Here is an 18,708-nt window from a genome sequence, read left to right as displayed (position 1 = left end):
TGGGTCAGAAGTGAAAGCAGCATTTTCAGAGGGAACCTGTCAACCTCAGCAAGGTTGGGACCTCTGGGGCTGGGATGAGTTTCTGGGCAGGCACGAGGCCAGCCTGGCCCCCAGCAGCACCTCCCTGCCCGAGCAGGCACCATCTGAAGAGGTCACGGAGGATGTGGGAGTCATTTGTTGTGTTTTATTACCTATCATGTTCCACTATGGGGTTTGGTCGTGGCTTTGGTTTCTGTTTTTTTACTTGTTTATTTTGTTTTTTATTGTATTGGTTTGGTTTAGGGTTTTATATTCTTTTTTTTTTTTTTTGGTGGGGAACTATTCTTGTTGTTATTATTTTTCATTAATATCTTCTCTGTTTTGTAATTAGCTGAAACCTTTCCTTGCCTGTTTGCAGACAGATCTAGAGTGAGAGGAGGTGGAAGTTGGTGCAAAGGAGCTGTAATGTCACTGCAGAATTCAGTGGCGAAGGCTCATGTCACAGGAAGTGAGGCAGGGCCCAGGTGGCCACTGAGAGAAAGGGCTGGGGCATGGAGGTGATGGGCAGAGTTGTCCATCCCGTGTTGGGATGGACAAAGGAACAAAAACAAGGAACTGTTTTTCCATTGGGCATGGTCTCCTTAGGATACCCTGGGTCGGTGTCAGCTGCACAATGCTGTTACCACCTCTTCAAAGTGGGCATTGGAATCTTTATGTCCACTCCTCAAAGCTCTCTAATTAGCTGCACAGGTCTTGAAGACCTGACAGAGCTGGGTGGGAAGGTAGCAACTCATTAGGCCTTTCTTCCTTTGAATAAGGCCTGCAGTGCATTTGATGTTCTGAGCCCAGGCTGCTCAGATCCTGAGAGGAGAGAGCAGCAGTCCCTCAAGAAATCCAAGCCAGAAGAAAAAGCCAAAGTATCTTGGAGCATGAAGAGTTGCCACTGCAAGCCCTTCTGATGAAGCCTGCCCAGGGCCTCGTTGGAGCCAATAATTGGAGGCTGTGATTACAGGCAGGCAGAGGCACTGGGCAGGTGGTTCTGGTGCTGAGCAAACCCTTTGTTTGATGGAGCACAAGGGCCAAGCCCTCGATCCCGGTCCTTGGGACAGGAGGTCCTGTCCCTCCAGAGCCCAGGGCTCTCCCTGGAGGCAGCCTGGGCTGTGCTGGGCAGTGCCCAAGGAAGAACAGCAGTGTCATGGTGCCCAGCATCCCCAGGGCTGCAAGGACACAGCCCCAGCGCCACAAGGACAATCTGTCTCCTCTCAGACCTCACTGGTGCATGCAAGTGCCGTGGCCAAGGGGAGCAAGAGCTCAGGCACTTGCAGGCAGGTTCAAAGCTCTTGGGGAAGGACCCTGTGGGCAGGCAAGGACAGGGAGTCCCCTCTCTTCATCATCCTCACCCTCTCCCAAGCACTCGGCCCAGCCCTGTTTGCTCTTTCACCACTGGCCTGAGTTTGGCTTCCCTTGCCCCACCTGTGGCCTTTCTGAGCCATGGTAATTCTGCCCAGGCTTGCAGTGCCATGAAATGAGTCTCCTCCTTCCATGTGCTCCACTGGGCTGCTGCTCCTCACACTGTCATCCAAGAGATCCCACCACGAGGAAGAGATTTTTCACACAGAAAGAGGTGACAGCAAGGAACAGGCTGCCCAGGGAGGTGTTGGATGCCGCATCCTTGCAAACATCCAGAGCCACGCTGGACGGGACTTTGAGCAGCTTGCTCTGGTTGAAGATTTCCCTGCCCATGAGCTGCCTCCAATGATTTTTACCCTCTTGCAGCAAACTGTATCCTCCTGGATTCACTGCCATTCCTCCAGTATTCTCCTGGAGTCTTTTGAGATCTCTTTTTGGCACCTGAGTTGATAACCACAGGCCCATGGTATTCCAGGGAAGGTTTTGTTTTGTCTCTGGCTCTGGCCAGGCTGTCTGGCTCCTGAAACACCCCACAGGCAGGGTAGGGTCACAGTGTCACAATGTCCCCTTGGTTCCATCAGGCCCCGCAGGGTCACAGTGCTCCCTGGGCACCCTGAGGCTCCACATCACCCAGCCCAGGCCATTGCCATGGTTCCAGTTGCTCCCAGTATGATCCCAGTGACTCTCAGTCTCTCTCAGTACATCCCAGTTGCCCTCAGCATGCTCCCAGTAACTCCCACTTCCTTCCAGCATGATTCCAGTTGCCCATAGCCACTCCCAGTCAGTCTGAGTGCAGTTCCAGTTGCTCCCAGTATATCCCAGCAGCTCCCAATATGGCCCAAACTGCCCTCAGCATGCTCCTGGTCACACCCAGTGTGATCCCAATTGCCTCCAGCATGGTTCCAGTTGCTCCCAGTTCCTTCCAGTATGTTCCCAGTTGCACCCAACTGCCCCTATTATAGTCCCAGTCACTGCCAGTATGATCTCTGTGGCCCCAGTATAGACACAGCCACTTCCAGTTGCTCCTAGTTGTCCTCATCATGGTCCCAGTGTTGTCCCCTAAATTATCATTACAGACACTCCTAGCATATCCCAGTCACCCCAGCTGCCCCAGCATGGTTCCAGTCGCCTACAAGCATGATCTCATTAATTCCCAGTATATCTCAGTTGCCTCCAGCACGCACTCATCATTCCCAGTTACCCTAAGTAGCCCTAAGTGTGGTCCCAGTCACTCCCAGTATTTCCGTGTCTGGAAATACTCAGCTCCAAGTGCTGCTCCCAGCCCTGATCCGTGGGGATGGGAATGTCCTGCTCCCTTCCTGGGGCAGGGTCACACCTGAGCCAGGTGTGCAGGGCAGGACCTTGCCCTGAGCCCAAGCACTGTCCCACCTGCAGGATCTGCTTCCCCTCAGCCTCTTCCTCCTGCAGCCCCAAGCCCAGCTTGGTGCTGAACAAAGGGGCTAAGCTGGGGTTGTGAGAAACAACACCCCACTTCTTAAAATTTTAGGTTTATTGAAGCACAACAAGAGACTGAATTGGGAGAAAGGGACAGCGCTGGGCACTCAGCTGCAGCCAGAGGCACCCACTGATTTTTTAAACAGGTAAAGAGAAACTATCTATCTATCTATCTATCTATCTATCTATCTATCTATCTATCTATCTATCTATATATACATACACTGATCCAGATCCTGATTCAGCTGATGGTAAAGCACATCTGGTTTTGTCATTTATGGGTCAGGCTTCAAATGATATAAGAAGGCAGCTGCAAAAGATAGAGGGAGTCCAAGATACGGATAAACTGCTAGGGGATGCCTGGAAGGTGTTCTGAGATAGGAGTCCAACTGAAAGAGTTAAATCCCAACCTGGTAAGAAGGCAGCTCAGAAAAAGTCATCCAACAAAGCTTTCCCTACAGAGGACCAGTGTGCATACTGTAAAAAGTGGGGATATTGGAAAAGGGACTGTCCAGTGTTAAAAGAAAAATCCTCACTTCCCCAACTCCCAGTAGTACAAACCTCAAGTGTTTCAGGCTCCAAGTGATGGAGACTGAGGGCTGCTCCCCCAGCAGAGCCCTTTGTTACAACTAAGATGGGGAAAGATGACATTGAGTTTTTGGTAGATACAGGAGCAGCATATTCTGTGTTAAATACCTTAGAAGGGAAACTGAGTCACAATACTGCATGTTATTGGGGTGACTGGGGTAAGTGAAACACGGCCTTTCTTCCAACCTTAAAAATTTAAACTGGGGAAGCATTGGGTAACCCATCAATTCCTTTACATGCCTAACTCCCCTAAACCATTGCTGGGGAGGGACTTGCTAGAAAAATTAGAAGCAGAGATTAAATTCAAAAAGGGAAAGGGTGTACAAGTTATATAATTCCTGAATCTAAATTTATCCAAGTTGCTGCACTTTTTACAGGAAAAATGCAATGAAATCCCCACTGATGTGGAAAATGTGGTAAATCCAATAGTGTGGGCCAGTGATATCCCAGGAAGATCCAAATGGGTAGAACCAGTGAGTATTGCACTCAAACCAGGAGCCACACTGGTAAGGCAAAATCAATACCCTTTAAAATTAGAGAATTGTAAGGGATTGGTATCCATAATTGAAAAATTCCTACAACATGGTCTGTTAGTGCAATGTAAGTCCAAATTCAACATGCCCATTGTAGCTGTTACGAAAGCAGACAGTAAGAGTTACTGATTAGTACAAGATTTAAGAGCAATCAACAAAATTACAGAGGATACACGTCCAGTAGTAGCCAATCCCTATGCTCTTTTGACCTTACTGACAGATGAATTAGGTTGGTTTACTGTTGGAGATCCGAAGGATGCCTTTTTCTGTATTCCTATACACAAAAACAGCCAAGAACGTTTTGCTTTTGAGTGGGAAAATCCTAAGACAGGGAGGAAATGTTAACTTACCTGGAGAGTTTTACCCCAAGGTTTCAAGAACAGCCCTAACATATCTGGAAACCAGCTAGCAAAGGAATTGGAAGACTGGAAAGACAGGAGCCAGAAGGAGTTGTTCTTCAATATGTGGATGACTCTTGATTGCAGCCATGACTGCATACAATTCACTGTAAGTTTATTAAACTTCTTGGGACTTAGTGGGTAGAGAGTTTCTGAAGACAATGCAGACTGCTAAAGAAGCAGTAGTCTATTTGGGGCTTGAGATCTTCTGTGGACACCGACAGCTCAGCAAGAAACAGAAAAAAGCCCATACTGTAAGAGAGATGCAAGTTTTCCTGGGAATGGTAGGTTGGTGTCATTTGTGGACAGCGATTTATGGACTTCTAGTGAAACCTCTACATGGGGCATTAAAATCAGCCGAGAGAGGAATTATCCCACGGACTGAACACACTAGAGCAGCTTTTAAACAGCTGAAACACTCTCTAATGTCAGCTCCAGCACTGGGACTGCCAGACCTAACTAAGCCTTTGGAACTTTTTACATATGAGAGACTGAATGCGGCTTTGGGGGTACTAGCACAGCGCCTTGGGAACCAGCAGAGAGCTGTGGCCTGCTTTTCCAAGCAGCTTGACAATGTTGCCCAAGGCAGGTCGGGATGCCTAAAAGTGGCCGTGGCAGCCACTGTGTCTTGGTTTGAAAGACAGGTGTTTGCTAAGGAAAGCAGAAGCTTCCCTTTGGACTGAAAAAAATGTGATTCTTCCGATTATTATGATTTTGGAATTAAGAGAGCTCTCAGGCAAAGATATGGGGGTAGGAATAACAGTTCTTTACTAGTGTATCTAACACAACAAACAAGAACAACAACAGCTATGAAATTACCCACAAACAGAACAGTAACTCAGTCCCAGTGTTTTTTGGCTGCAGGCACCTTTTCCCTGAGCTGCAGTTCCCGGTGCTGGGGGCGGGCGGGTCCCGCAGAGCCGCAGGAGGGCTGGGGGTGATGGCAGAGCTGTCCCAGGGGGAGAGAGAGATGGAGAGAGCCCTCCGCTCACGGTGTCGGTCCCGATGCTCAGTAGAGTGCTGGATGGTGGTAGTTCACAGCGAGAAGACAGCCGGGCAGGGTCCGATGGTGGTTTCCCGACGCAGGGATGGGACACCGGCGGCGATCGTCCTTCTCGTCGGAACTCCGCGGGGGAAATGGGCCGAGGCACAGCCTTCCGCTTCCTCTTCTGGCTGTTTGAATCTCGTGGGGCTTTTCCCTCTTCCCTCCCGTCCCCTTCCCCTTGTCACCAGGGCCCAGTCAACAGGTATCTTAGCATGACAATGGGGAAAATTCCACAGAGGGAAAAAAAAAAAAGGGAGAGAACTAACCCTCAACACACTGTCACCTTGATCCAGGAGGCCCAAAAACTCACCCTTGGGTGACACATTGTAATGTATGTACCCCATGCAGTAGCAGCTGTCCTTCAGCAGAAGGGGGGACATTGGCTGTCTGGCAAGTGGATGCTGAAATACCAATCACTGTTATTAGAGCAGGATGATGTCACCTTGAAAATAATTTCTGTTGCTAACCCTGCCATGTTTCTGTCCTCCATCTCAACTGACAGTGACCCAGAGCACAACTGCTTGCAGACAACTGAAGAGGTCTGTTCTAGCCAACCAGATCTGAAAGATGTGCCCATGGAATATCTAGATTGGGAGCTTTTTACAGATGGAAGCAGCTTCATGAAAAATGGCAAATGGATGATAGGCTATGCAGTGAGCACACAAGACAAGGTGATCAGTGACAAAGGCCCTGCCAGCAGATGTGTCATCAAATGGATTGACTCAAAATATGCATTTAGTGTTGTCCACACCCATGGAGCCATCTGGAAGGAGAGAGGACTCTTGAATGCACAAGGTAATCAAATCAAGCATGCTGAACAAATACTTGCCTAGAAAGCATTAAAAAGCCCACAGAAGTAGCTATCATGTGATGTAGAGGTTACCAAAAGAGAAAAAAACCACTCCAGATTTGGGAAATTGCTTTGCTGATAAATCAGCAAGCAGGATTACAGAAAAAGCTATTCTTGCAGTAATTCCACAAAAAGAGATTGATTTGTCGGGGTACACCCCAAAATATGACCAAGCAGACAATTAAGTTTCTTAAAGCTGAAATCACAGAGAGTGGATGGGCTGCTACACTGGCAAACCAGGTGGTAGTCCCACCCCTGATGCTTTGGGAGCTAGTTCTAAGAGAACATGAAACCATACATTTTGAAGTTGAAAACCTTTTGAAACATCTAAAAAAGGTAATAGGAAAGGGAATGACTGATATTGTACAATCAGTAGTGAGTAAATGTGAAATCTGCTGTAAAAACAACCCTGACATGAGAAAGAGTTGTGCTAGGAGTAACAAAAGCAGGGGATCTTCCTGGAGATTAAATAGATTTTGTGGGGCTACCATGCAAAGAGGGATACTGGTACATACTGGTGTTAGCTGACACCTTCAGTGGATGGCTGGAAGCTCACCCCTGTCACACTAACACAGCCAAGGAAGTGGTGAAAGTTTTGCTTAATCAGATAATTCTGAGGTTTGGGGCTCCCTTGGGGATGTCATCAGATAGGGGACCACACTTTGTTGCTAGAGTGGTTAAAGAAGTTAGATGGATTTTGGGAATTACTTGGGATCTGCACACACTTTATAGACCCCAGGTGAGTGGTAAAGTTGAACGCATGAATGGGACTCTTAAAACACAAGTTAGTAAAATATGTCAAGAAACATCCATGACATGGGTTCAAGCCTTGACTGAAGCTTTACTGAGAATTTGCATCCAGAGGGAGGGATAGCATCAGTCCCTATGCAATATTCTATGGCAGACCATATCAAATCCCACATATTCCAGCTGAAATTCACATGATGGGGAAACATGATTTGAAGAATTACTTAATGGCTTCAAGTTCCACTTTGTAGAAACTCCAGAGTTACATTGTGCTATCCAGACCCATAGAACTGGACACACCCTTCCAGCCTGGAGACTGGGTCCATGGGAAGTGGTGGGACAGTGATCCTCTGCAAGCCAAGTGGAGAGGATCATCTGAAGTCCTGCTGACCACCCTCATTGCAGTCAAAATTGCTGGCAGAGGACCCAGGATTCACTACTCCAAAATTAAGAAAGCTTCTGCTCCTGAAACAACTGTAACAACAAAGACTGATGCAAATGATAATATATTTGAAATGGTTCCTCTTCTGTGTCTAATTACTATTCTTCTTTATATGATACTTGACTTGTAAGATATTATTCTTGTTAGATGTTTATTGTTATTAGGTTTATGCTTATCATTAAGTATGCATTAACTATTAGATATTTATTATTGTTAGACACTTATCTGTCATTAAATACTTATTGCCAGTAAATATTTAGAATAGAGACTTGACAAGATAGAGGCCTTGTCGAGCCTCTAAAGGGGGGAAATTGATGCCTTAAGTTTTTCTGTTCTACCTTGGTGTGCAGCTTTTAGTTTTATATTAAGGGTTACTTATCTTAGTAGCTTCCCACAGGGTGGTGAAGACAAATCAGTCCTATTCCAGCTGGGGACTCAAGGACAATCTCTTCAAACTTCACACCCTAAGCATAAGCAATGTGAAAAGAAGAGGGTGGACAAGCAAGCAAGCAAGCAAGGAGGATGAAACTTCATGGTTTGAGGCTATTAGTTGGACAATTGACTTCTGTATGCAAATGAACTAAAACATATACAAATGTGAGATCTCGTGACCAAGCTCTCTTTTGCTTCTGTCTTGGAGTCATCTGGGCAGGGCCACAACTGTGGCACTGGTACTGTCAGGATCCAGCTTTTGAAGGCCCCTCAATAAATACCCCCTTTATTCCTCTTAACTCTGCCTGGCCTCTGTTCCAGCTCCTCTAGACATCACAGCCAGGTGTCTTCCCAACCTGGATCACCAGGAATGTGGGACACCAGGGCTCTCCCGAGCATGGGTCCTCTGGTGGGGGGATGGAGTTGGAGCAGAGGATGAAGCTCTTCCTGAAGTTGGGGCACTTGGAGGGCTTCATTACCGGTGTCTCCATTGGTGTTGATTCAAGACTGAGCTAGTCCTGAAGCTCTTCCCACACTCAGGACACTCGTAGGGCTTCTCCCCGGTGTGGATGCGTTGGTGTCTGATGAGGTGGGAGCTGTACCTGAAGCCCTTCCTGCAGTCAGAGCAGCGGAAGGGCCTCTCATCTGTGTGAATCCGCTGATGTATGAGGAGAAGGGAGCTGGTCTGAAAACTCTTCCCACACTCGGGACACTCATAGGGCCGTTCCCCAGTGTGGATCTTCTGGTGGGATGTCAGGTGAGAGCTCCGGCTGAAGCTCAGGCCACATTCCCCACACTCGTAGGGTCGTTCCCCAGTGTGGATGCGATGGTGGATGATCAGTCCAGGGCTGTCTCTGAAGCCCTTCCCACACTCAGGACACTCATAGGGCTTCTCCCCAGTGTGGATCATGCGGTGGCGGATCAGGCGGGACCTCCAGCTGAAGCTCTTCCCACACTCCAAACACTTGTGGGGCTTCTCCTCATCATGAAGCAGCTCATGGACTGCAAGCTCTGAGCTCTGGCTGAAGCTCTGTCCACCTTCCCAGCTGGGTCTTTCCTCTTTGGAGCACTCTGGGTTGGGTTTGGAGCCCGTCCTGGTGCAGGATCTCCGTGGCTTTTCTTCCCCATTGGATTCCTGCGCCATGGAGCCACTCCAAACAGCCTCTTCCTCGAGGTTCTGCTGCGGGGATTTGTCCTCCATGGTCTCTGTCTTCAGCTCCTTGTCTGGGGAAGGAAGGACAAGGAGAGGATGGGATTTGCCTCCGTGCCAGAGGGAAGGGGAAAGAGATCCCCCCAGCGCATCCCCGGCAGGATGGCGTTGGCAGCGGGGTTGTCCTGCAGCCGGGGGCCGCGCTGGGCTGGGAGATGGAGCAGGACAGAGGGGGAAAGGGGCAGTGACTTCCTTCTCACCTGCCTGGGTGTTCTGGGGTCTCTTCCTCTTCCTTGCAGCCTCCTCCTCCATCTGACCAAGGTTTGGGAATGAGAAATCCTGGTTTGTGGGGGGAAAACCAGATGTGAGAACCTTGGGTTTGAAGGTCCCCATGCCTGTGCCAATGCCTAGGAGTCAGTATTTTGTGTCCATAAAAATCTGCTCTGAAAATGCCTCCCAGGAGTTTCCCATCTCTAGTCTACCCATTCTGGAGTTCTGTAATTCCTCCCTGTCCAGGATACCAGGGGTGCCAGGAATCTGAAAAGCTCCCCCCTCTTCAGTCTCCCCACTTAGGGACACCAGGGGCTATGGGGGCCCTGCAGTCCCATCTCCCCTTATTCTCTGCTTTGGGGTGCGGGGGGTACAAGGAGTCCCCCTGCCCCTATCCAGGCTGTTTAGGCTCCTGTGAATTGCAACGCTTTCCCCTCTTTGGCCTCCCCAATTTGGGGTCCTAGGGAACACAGGGCTCTGCTCCTCCAGGCTGCCTCTGCCGGCAGCTGCCACTGGGATCTCCCCCAATGTCCCCCCAAGGGGCATTTTCCACTCAGCTTTGGAGTTCCTCATTGTTCAAACATCCCACCCAAGAAAACCCAACCCAGGGACCTCCTATGATATCTGGGCTGAGCTCCCCCTCCCCGGTCACCTGCGGGATGGGGGGGATGTGGGGGAGGGGGGATGTTCCCACAGGTGAGTGGCTGTACATTCAGGGAGCACTCGACCTCTTCCTTATTTCTCTGTTTCCTGATACTCCTTTGTCCTTCCTCTTACTCCTCCTCCTCCCCCTCCATCTCCTCCTCCTGCTGCCCCTCCCAGATCCCACATCCCCCTTCTCCCTCCCTCCTCCTCCTGCCCCGTTCCCGAATCCCTCTCAGCCCGCGGCAGGAGCGGGGATGGAGCCGGGACAGGTCGGGATGGGCAGCGCGGGGCCCTCGGCTGCTCCCACCCGCTGGGGGCGGGGGGAACTCGGCCTGGGCAAAAGGAAACTGGGTAAACTGGGAGCTGCAGATCCAACCCGGGACTGGGGACGTTGGGTGGGGACTTCCAGTCCTTTGGGGCTCCTTTCGGGAGCCTGGAGATCTACGGGGGGGATTCCAGGAGTGGCATCACTTGGAGTGACTGAGTTATACTGGGGTCATACTGGGAGCAGCTTGGCTCATGCTTCGGGACACTACAATCGCACTGAGGGAGACTGGGATCATACTGGCATCATACTGGGAATGAGTAGGAGCCTGTGGGGGTGGCAATTAAGACCATGTTGTGGTCAATGTGATATACTGGGACTCACTGGGGTGATGCTGAGGGTGACTGGGAGCAGCTGTGAGCAACTGGGATCATGCTACAAGCAACTGGGAAAAGCTAGGAGTGACTTGTTGCATGCTGGGGGTGATTGAAAGCAACAGGACTTACACTGGGATAAACTGCGCTCATGCTGGGAGAGACTGGCATTATACTGGATCACACTGACAGCAACTGGGACTGCATTGAGGATGTGGCTATCAGCAACTGGTATCAGGCTGGAAGCAACTCAGGGCAACTGGGAGTGACTTGTGAACATGCTGGGAGCAACTGGGATTCATCAGGAAAGACTGAAACCATAGCTGGGCATGAATAGCAGCAACTGGAATCCGTTGGATGATAATGGGAGCAACTGTGCCCATGCTGGGGTCATACTGGGATCCTACTGGAATTGACTGGGATCATCCTTGGAATGACTGGAATAGTACTGGGAGTATCTGAAAGTGACTGGGATCCTACTGGAGTCAGACTGGGAGTGACTGAAAAGGTGTTGGCCATGACTTGAAACCATACTGGAAGTGACTGGGAGCAACTGGGCCCACACTGGGAGTGACAGAGAGTCACTCTGAGCATCACTGGAATAACACTAGAAGGATCTGGGAGTGACTGTAACCATACTGGGTGACTGGGTGCAACTGGGATCATACTGGAGGTTCCTGAGGTCATGCTGGCATTGACAGGGAGCATGCTGGGGGCCACTGGCCTTATACTGGGAGAGAATGAAATTAGACTGCAAGTGAGTGGGATCATACTAGGATTCTAATACATGTGACTGGACGCTGATTGGGGGTTACTGGGAGCTACCAGGCCCATGCTGGGAGCCAACCGCAGAGACACTGGGAGGAGCTGGGAAAAACTGGGAATGATAGGATGCATGCTGATGACAACTGAGATGTACTGGGAGTGACTGGGATAAAACTGGAGGCACCTGAACCACACTGAGGTAACTGGGAGTGACTGGGAATGACTACGAGAGTGTTCAGGGCAACTGGGATGGACTGGGAATGTCTGAGACCATGCAGTTGGGGACTGGGATTGACTAGGAATGTGCTGTGGGTACTGGGACCACACTGGGGGAGAGTGTGAGTGACTGGGGCCCTGCTGAGAGAGACTGGCATCATACCGGGAGTTACTGGGACTATAATAAGGACAACTGGGAACACACTGGACAAAAGCTGGAGGAACTGGGACTGTGCTGGGCGCCAACTGCACCGTAGTAGGGAATGGCTGGGAGTGACAGGGCTCATACTAGGAGCAACAGGGATCAGGCGGGGGCCGAGGGGAAGTGATCAGGATCATACTGGGAACGACTGGGCTCATAGTGGGAGCAGCCACTTCCGTCCCCGGGGCCCCCGATCCCCTTTCCCGGCCATCCCGCCCCTCCAGCCCCAGCACCCCCCGACGGGACCCCGGGAATCCCAGGGCTCGCCCCCTCTCGGGATCCCCTCTTTGCCCTTCTGGGCTCTCCCGGGGCTCCCCAAAACCGCTGTCCCCCGCCGATCCCGCCGGTCCCGCGCGGTCCCCACGTGGCCCCGGCAGAGCTCGCAGGGCCCGGCCCGGGAAGCCCAATCCCCACCGCGGGGGGACCCGCATCCCCCCGCCCGGGCCCTGCCGCCAGCCACCGGGACCCCCAAAAACACCTCCCGGGGACCCCCCGATCGATGTCCCCCCGAGGGGCACCTGCGGCTCTGGAGCCCTGCAAGCCACGAACATCACCACCAAAATAACCCCACACCCAGCCCCCACCCCCCCGGGATATTTGGGGCGAGCTCCCCCTCCCCGGGCACCTGCGGGATGGGGGGCGATGGTCCCGGGGGGGGGGCTGCGAGTTCAGGGAGCGTTGGAGCCGCGCGGTTGCTTCTCTCCTCCCCTTCCTGCCACTCCGCCTCTTCCTCTCCTCCTCCTCCTCCCCCCTCCGGCTGGGGGCGGGGGGAAACGGGCCCGGGGAAAAGGAGAGGGAAACTGGATAAACTGGGAGCTGCAGATCTAAACCGGGGCTTGCTGGGGATGCTGGGTGGGGACTTCCAGTCCTTGGGGCTCCTCTCGGGAGCCTGGAGATCTAGGGTGGAGGGGAACGCCAAGAGGGGTGTGGGATATGAGGAGTGGCATCACTGGGAGTGACTGGGCTGTACTGGGATCATACTGAGGTCATACTGGCAGTAACTGTGATTCTACTGGGAGCAGCTGGGCCCATGCTGGGGAGGCTGCAGTCACACTGAAAGAGTCAGGGACCATACTGGCATCATACTGGGAGTGAACAGGAGCCTGATGGGGCCAATTGACACCTTGTTCGGTGCAAATGGGATACAGTGGGTGTGACTGGGAGCAGCTGTGAGCAGCTGGGATCATAATACAAGCAACTAGGAAAAACTGGGATTGACTGGGTGCATGCTGGGGGTGATTGAAAGCAACTGTACTTATACTGGGATGATCTGAGATCATGCTGGAGGTGACTGGAATCATTCTGGCAGTGAGTGTGACTACACTGAGGCTCACTGGGAATGGTTGTGAGCAAATAGGATGATACTGGAAGGAACTGGGAGTGACTGGGAATATGCTGTCAGGAACTGGGGGAGACTGGGAGAGACCGTGACTGCCTGGAACCAAAGTGAAGATGAAAGAGAGCAACTGCAACCATGCGGGGTGCAGGGAAACAGCAGAGCTTGACACTGCAGAAAATTCCTGGGAAGCATGAAAGAACTTAGATGACACACTATCTAAGAACAGGAACGGCATCCTGTTTCTTTGAAGCTTGCAAACCTTTAGAAAACTAACAAACTGTCAGGCTGACGCATTTATTACTATGGTAACTCAGACTAATAGTGCTGTAGATTTATTTAGCGTACGCAGTTTAATAACCAAGATGCCTTGGCAAGAGCAAACAGAGCTCTGAACATTACAAGAGGATTGGATCTAGTCTGGCTGAAGGGAATGAAGATTTACTAAGCATAAATGTGAAGTTTGTCTGTGTGATGTTTAACTAAATGATTGTTGTAGAAAACTACTAGCCTTCCTGTAAATGGTATAAAGCATATGTAGCTCACAGTAAAATTTGGATTCTGATCATGAATCAGTAGTCCCTGTCTCTGTCGTCAATAATTAACAGGCCTCCAACCATGTTGCGTGCGAAGGACTGAGCAAAGACTCTCACACTAAGTGTCTAAGCACTGTCTTAACTCTGCAATCAACAGATTCATTCTGCCTTCAGCTTGTGAGTCTCATTTTTATATGCCACAACAGGGCTTCCCTTACTGGTGGCTCTGTTGGTGTCTGGTCAAGGCAGTGCTGTATTTGAACCCCTTCCCACACTGGCGACACTCGAAGGGCATCTCCCCAGTGTGGATGCGCCGGTGGACAGTGAGGTGGCCACTGAACTTGAAGCCCTTCCCACAGTCAGAGCAGCGGAAGGGCCTCTCCTCTGTGTGAATCCGCTGATGTCTGAGGAGATGGGAGCTGGTCTGAAACCTCTTTCCACACTCAGAACACTTGTAGGGCCGTTCCCCAGTGTGGATCTTCTGGTGGGTGATCAGATGGTAGCTCATGCTGAAGCTCTTCCCACATTTCATGCACTTGTAGGGCCGCTCCCCATTGTGGAATACCTGGTGGCGGAGCAGGTGGTAGCTCGTGCTGAAGCTCTTCCCACACTTCCCACAATTGTAGGGCTTTTCCCCGGCGTGGATGCGCCGGTGATTGAAAAGGCTGGATTGTCGATTGAAGCCTTTCCCGCAGTCAAGGCAGTGGAAGGGCCTCTCCTCTGTGTGAATCCACAGATGTTTGATGAGACTGGAGCTGATCTGAAACTTTTTCCCACACTCGGGACACTCGTAGAGCCTCTCCCCAGTGTGGATCTTCTGGTGGGTGATCAGGGTGCAGATCTTGCTGAAGCCCTTCCCACATTGTGTACACTCGTAGGGTTGCTCCCTAGTGTGAATCACCTGGTGTCGGATCAGGTTGGAGCTATCTCTGAAGCCCTTCCCACATTCCCCACACTCATAGGGCCATTCCCCGGTGTGGACCATGTGGTGGCGGATCAGGTTGGAGATGTCTCTGAAGCTCTTCCCACATTCCCCACACTCATAGGGCCTCTCGCCTGTGTGGATCATCTGGTGGCGGATCAGGTGGTAGCTCCGCCTGAAGCTCTTCCCACACTCCAAGCATTTGTGGGGCTTCTCTCCATCATCATGAAGCTGCTCATGGACCCCCAGCTCTGAGCTCTGGCTGGGTTTCTGGCCACCTCCCTGGCCCAGGCTGGGTATTTCCTCCTCGGATCCCTGAGATCTGTGTTTGCAGCCCGTCCTGGTGCAGGATCTCCGTGGCTTTTCTTCCCCATTGGATTCCTGCGCCATGGAGCCACTCCAAACAGCCTCTTCCTCGAGGTTCTGCTGTGGGGATTTGTCCTCCATGGTCTCTGTCTTTAGCTCCTTGTCTGGGGAAGGAAGGACAAGGAGAGGATGGGATTTGCCTCCGTGCCAGAGGGAAGGGGAAAGAGATCCCCCCAGCGCATCCCCGGCAGGATGGCGTTGGCAGCGGGGTTGTCCTGCAGCCGGGGGCCGCGCTGGGCTGGGAGATGGAGCAGGACAGAGGGGGAAAGGGGCAGTGACTTCCTTCTCACCTGCCTGGGTGTTCTGGGGTCTCTTCCTCTTCCTTGCAGCCTCCTCCTCCATCTGACCAAGGTTTGGGAATGAGAAATCCTGGTTTGTGGGGGGAAAACCAGATGTGAGAACCTTGGGTTTGAAGGTCCCTCTACCCATGTCCATCTCTAGAAGTCTCCAGGCATCTGGAGTCCATAAAACCTCTCAAACACCAAGATTCATCCCTGAAAAAGCCTCCAAAGAGTTCCCTGTCTCTGGTCCCTCTCCTCTGGTGTTCGGGGGTTCCCCCCTGTCCCAGCTCTGGGGGTCACGCTTGTATTGTCAATCTCCCATCTCCTCAGTCCCTGCCCTCCCCAGGCTGCTGGGAGTCCCAGGAATCCAAGAAGCTCCCCCCTCCTTGGTCTCCCCACTTTGGGATGCTGGGGGTATTTGGGGTCCTGGGGTCCCTTCTCCTGTTATTCTCTGCTTTGTGGTGCAAAGGGTGCAAGGAATGCCCTTCTGTCCCTCTTAGTGGCACAACCCCCTGTCCAGGCTCTCCACTTTGGGGTCCTAGGGAACATAGGGCTCTGCTCCTCCAGGCTGCCTCTGCTGCAGCTGCCACTGGGACCCCCCCAGTGTCCCCCCAAGGGGCATTTTCCACTCAGCCTTGGAGTTCCTCATTGTTCAAATATTTTCCCCAAAAAACCAAACCTAGGGACCCCCCAGGATATCTGGGCCGAGCTCCCCAACCCCGGTCACCTGCGGGATGGGGGGAGGGGTGATGCCCACACTGCTGGGGGGCTGCGAATTCAGGGAGTGCTAGACCCCTTGGTTCCTTGTGGTGGTTCCTTGGCCTTTTCTTCACCCTCCTTTGTCCCTTCAACTTCCTCCCACTCCTCCTCTTCCATCCCTCCTCCCTCATAATCACACCTCCTTCTCCTACTTCCATCCCTTCTCACTCTCCTTCTCCTGAATCTTCCTTCCCCTTCCTTCTCCCCTGAATCTTCCATCCCTCCTCCTCCTCCCCAAGGAGCAGCGACACCCTCAGTGCCCCATTCCCGAATCCCTCTCAACCCGCGGCAGGAGCGGGGATGGAGCCAGGACAGGTCGGGATGGGCAGCGCGGGGCCCTCGGCTGCTCCCACCCGCTGGGGGCGGGGGGAACCCGGCCCGGGAAAAAGGAGAGGGAAACTGGGTAAACTGGGAGCTGCAGATTCAAACTGGGGCTTCCTAGGGACTCTGGGTGGGGACTTCCATCCTTTGGGGTTTTCCTCGAGAACCTGGAGATCCAGGGGGTGGATCCCATGAGTAGCATCACTGGGAGTTACTGGGACTATACTAAGGACAACTGGGAGAACTGGGAACACACTGGACAAAAGCTGGAGGAACTGGGACTGTGCTGGGCGCCAACTGCACCGTAGTAGGGAATGGCTGGGAGTGACAGGGCTCATACTAGGAGCAACAGGGATCAGGCGGGGGCCGAGGGGAAGTGATCAGGATCATACTGGGAGCGACTGGGCTCATAGTGGGAGCAGCCACTTCCGTCCCCGGGGCCCCCGATCCCCTTTCCCGGCCATCCCGCCCCTCCAGCCCCAGCACCCCCCGACGGGACCCCGGGAATCCCAGGGCTCGCCCCCTCTCGGGATCCCCTCTTTGCCCTTCTGGGCTCTCCCGGGGCTCCCCAAAACCGCTGTCCCCCGCCGATCCCGCCGGTCCCGCGCGGTCCCCCCGTGGCCCCGGCAGAGCTCGCAGGGCCCGGCCCGGGAAGCCCAATCCCCACCGCGGGGGGACCCGCATCCCCCCGCCCCCCGCCGGGGCCCTGCCGCCAGCCACCGGGACCCCCAAAAACACCTCCCGGGGACCCCCCGATCGATGTCCCCCCGAGGGGCACCTGCAGCTCTGGAGCCCTGCAAGCCACGAACATCACCACCAAAATAACCCCACACCCAGCCCCCACCCCCCCGGGATATTTGGGGCGAGCTCCCCCTCCCCGGGCACCTGCGGGATGGGGGGCGATGGTCCCGGGGGGGGGGCTGCGAGTTCAGGGAGCGTTGGAGCCGCGCGGTTGCTTCTCTCCTCCCCTTCCTGCCACTCCTCCCCATCTCCCTCCTTCCTCCCTCCTCCCTCCTCCTCCTGCCCCGTTCCCGAATCCCTCTCAGCCCGTGGCAGGAGCGGGGATGGAGCCGGGACAGGTCGGGATGGGCAGCGCGGGGCCCTCGGCTGCTCCCACCCGCTGGGGGCGGGGGGAACTCGGCCTGGGCAAAAGGAAACTGGGTAAACTGGGAGCTGCAGATCCAACCCGGGACTGGGGACGTTGGGTGGGGACTTCCAGTCCTTTGGGGGGCTCCTTTCGGGAGCCTGGAGATCTACGGGGGGGATTCCAGGAGTGGCATGACTTGGAGTGACTGAGTTATACTGGGGTCATACTGGGAGCAGCTTGGCTCATGCTTCGGGACACTACAATCGCACTGAGGGAGACTGGGATCATACTGGCATCATACTGGGAATGAGTAGGAGCCTGTGGGGGGGGCAATTAAGACCATGTTGTGGGCAAATGTGATATACTGGGACTCATTGGGGTGATGCTGAGGGTGACTGGGAGCAGCTGTGAGCAACTGGGAAAAACTGGGATTGACTGGGTGCATGCTGGGGGTGATTGAAAGCAACTGTACTTATACTGGGATGATCTGGGATCATGCTGGAGGTGACTGGAATCATTCTGGCAGTGAGTGTGACTGCACTGAGGCTCACTAGGGATGGTTGTAAACAAATAGGATCATACTGGAAGGAACTGGGAGTGACTGGGAATATGCTGGCAGGACCTGGGGTACACTGGGGGAGATTGGGAGTGATTGGAACAAAACTTAGGGTGAAAGAGAACAACTGGAACTATTTGGTCCACGACTGGTTCATACTGGCAGTGTCTGGGAGCACAGTGGGGTCATACATGGATCCTGTTCGGAGTGACTTGACTAATAGTGGGAGTATCTGAAAGTGACTGGGAATGTACCATTCATATCATCCCCTATATTGGGGGTAACTGGGAGCATGCTGGCATTATAACAGAGTACAGTCAGTATTTGTTCACTGAGCTGTAGTTAACAGAGAATGGAAAAGTACATTGCCCAAGGTCTAACTGCAGACATAAGGTCTAACTGCAGACAATCGGTAGAATAAACAAAAGATAGGAGGAACCAAAAGTTGTGTAACAAGTATGTAAAGGTTCATCCACAGGACATCGAAGAAGATGAAGAGCCTTCATCCTCATGACCACCAGGAGGCAGAAAAAGACCCCCTAACAACACACCGCACATGTGCAGATATATGTGGCACAGGAAGTTATAGAGTATATAAATCAGGACTATTGAGTGGGAGGTCATGCGCCGTTGGTGGAGCAGAGACTCCCCGGCCGCCCAGTGCTGTTTTGTTTACTGTTGCTTGCTCAACAAATTGTATTTGATCTAATTGAACTTGTTCTGTCAATTATTGGAACACACTTATAACAAATTTGGTGCTGTGACTCAGATAGAGGCT

At 52.6% G+C, this 18,708-nt stretch overlaps 1 protein-coding gene across 1 annotated transcript; it reads right to left on the bottom strand.

Moving 5' to 3' along the window:
• Window positions 1-1,554: 1,554 nt before the first annotated feature.
• LOC134055593 (zinc finger protein 420-like) lies at window positions 1,555-15,361 on the bottom strand. The gene is made up of 13 exons (XM_062511999.1): window positions 15,217-15,361; window positions 15,075-15,164; window positions 13,857-15,030; window positions 12,392-12,523; window positions 12,058-12,300; window positions 10,716-10,822; window positions 10,521-10,537; window positions 10,077-10,276; window positions 9,512-9,597; window positions 9,290-9,436; window positions 8,359-9,103; window positions 2,779-2,836; window positions 1,555-1,830 (listed from the first exon to the last, which is right to left on the bottom strand). Exons 1-13 carry the CDS (start codon window positions 15,359-15,361, stop codon window positions 1,555-1,557), a joined length of 3,420 nt encoding a protein of 1,139 aa, XP_062367983.1.
• Between the last annotated feature and the right edge of the window lie 3,347 nt (window positions 15,362-18,708).

The sequence above is a fragment of the Cinclus cinclus genome, chromosome 33 (genome assembly GCF_963662255.1).
Source record: "Cinclus cinclus chromosome 33, bCinCin1.1, whole genome shotgun sequence".
Lineage (NCBI taxonomy): Eukaryota > Metazoa > Chordata > Aves > Passeriformes > Cinclidae > Cinclus > Cinclus cinclus.
Note: the sequence above shows the minus strand (reverse complement) of the source record. Positions and strands in the feature narration are given on the sequence as shown.

Coding starts and splice junctions, on each gene's coding strand:
- LOC134055593 (XM_062511999.1), bottom strand. CDS start 15,361: ATGGACATGGGTAGAGGGACCTTCAAACCCAAGGTTCTCACATCTGGT. Junction 10,823..12,057: donor CCCCGGGAGAGCCCAGAAGG/GCAAAGAGGGGA, acceptor AGTTGCTTCCAG/CCTGATACCAGTTGCTGATA. Junction 1,831..2,778: donor AGGGGAAGCAGATCCTGCAG/GTGGGACAGTGC, acceptor TTATCAACTCAG/GTGCCAAAAAGAGATCTCAA.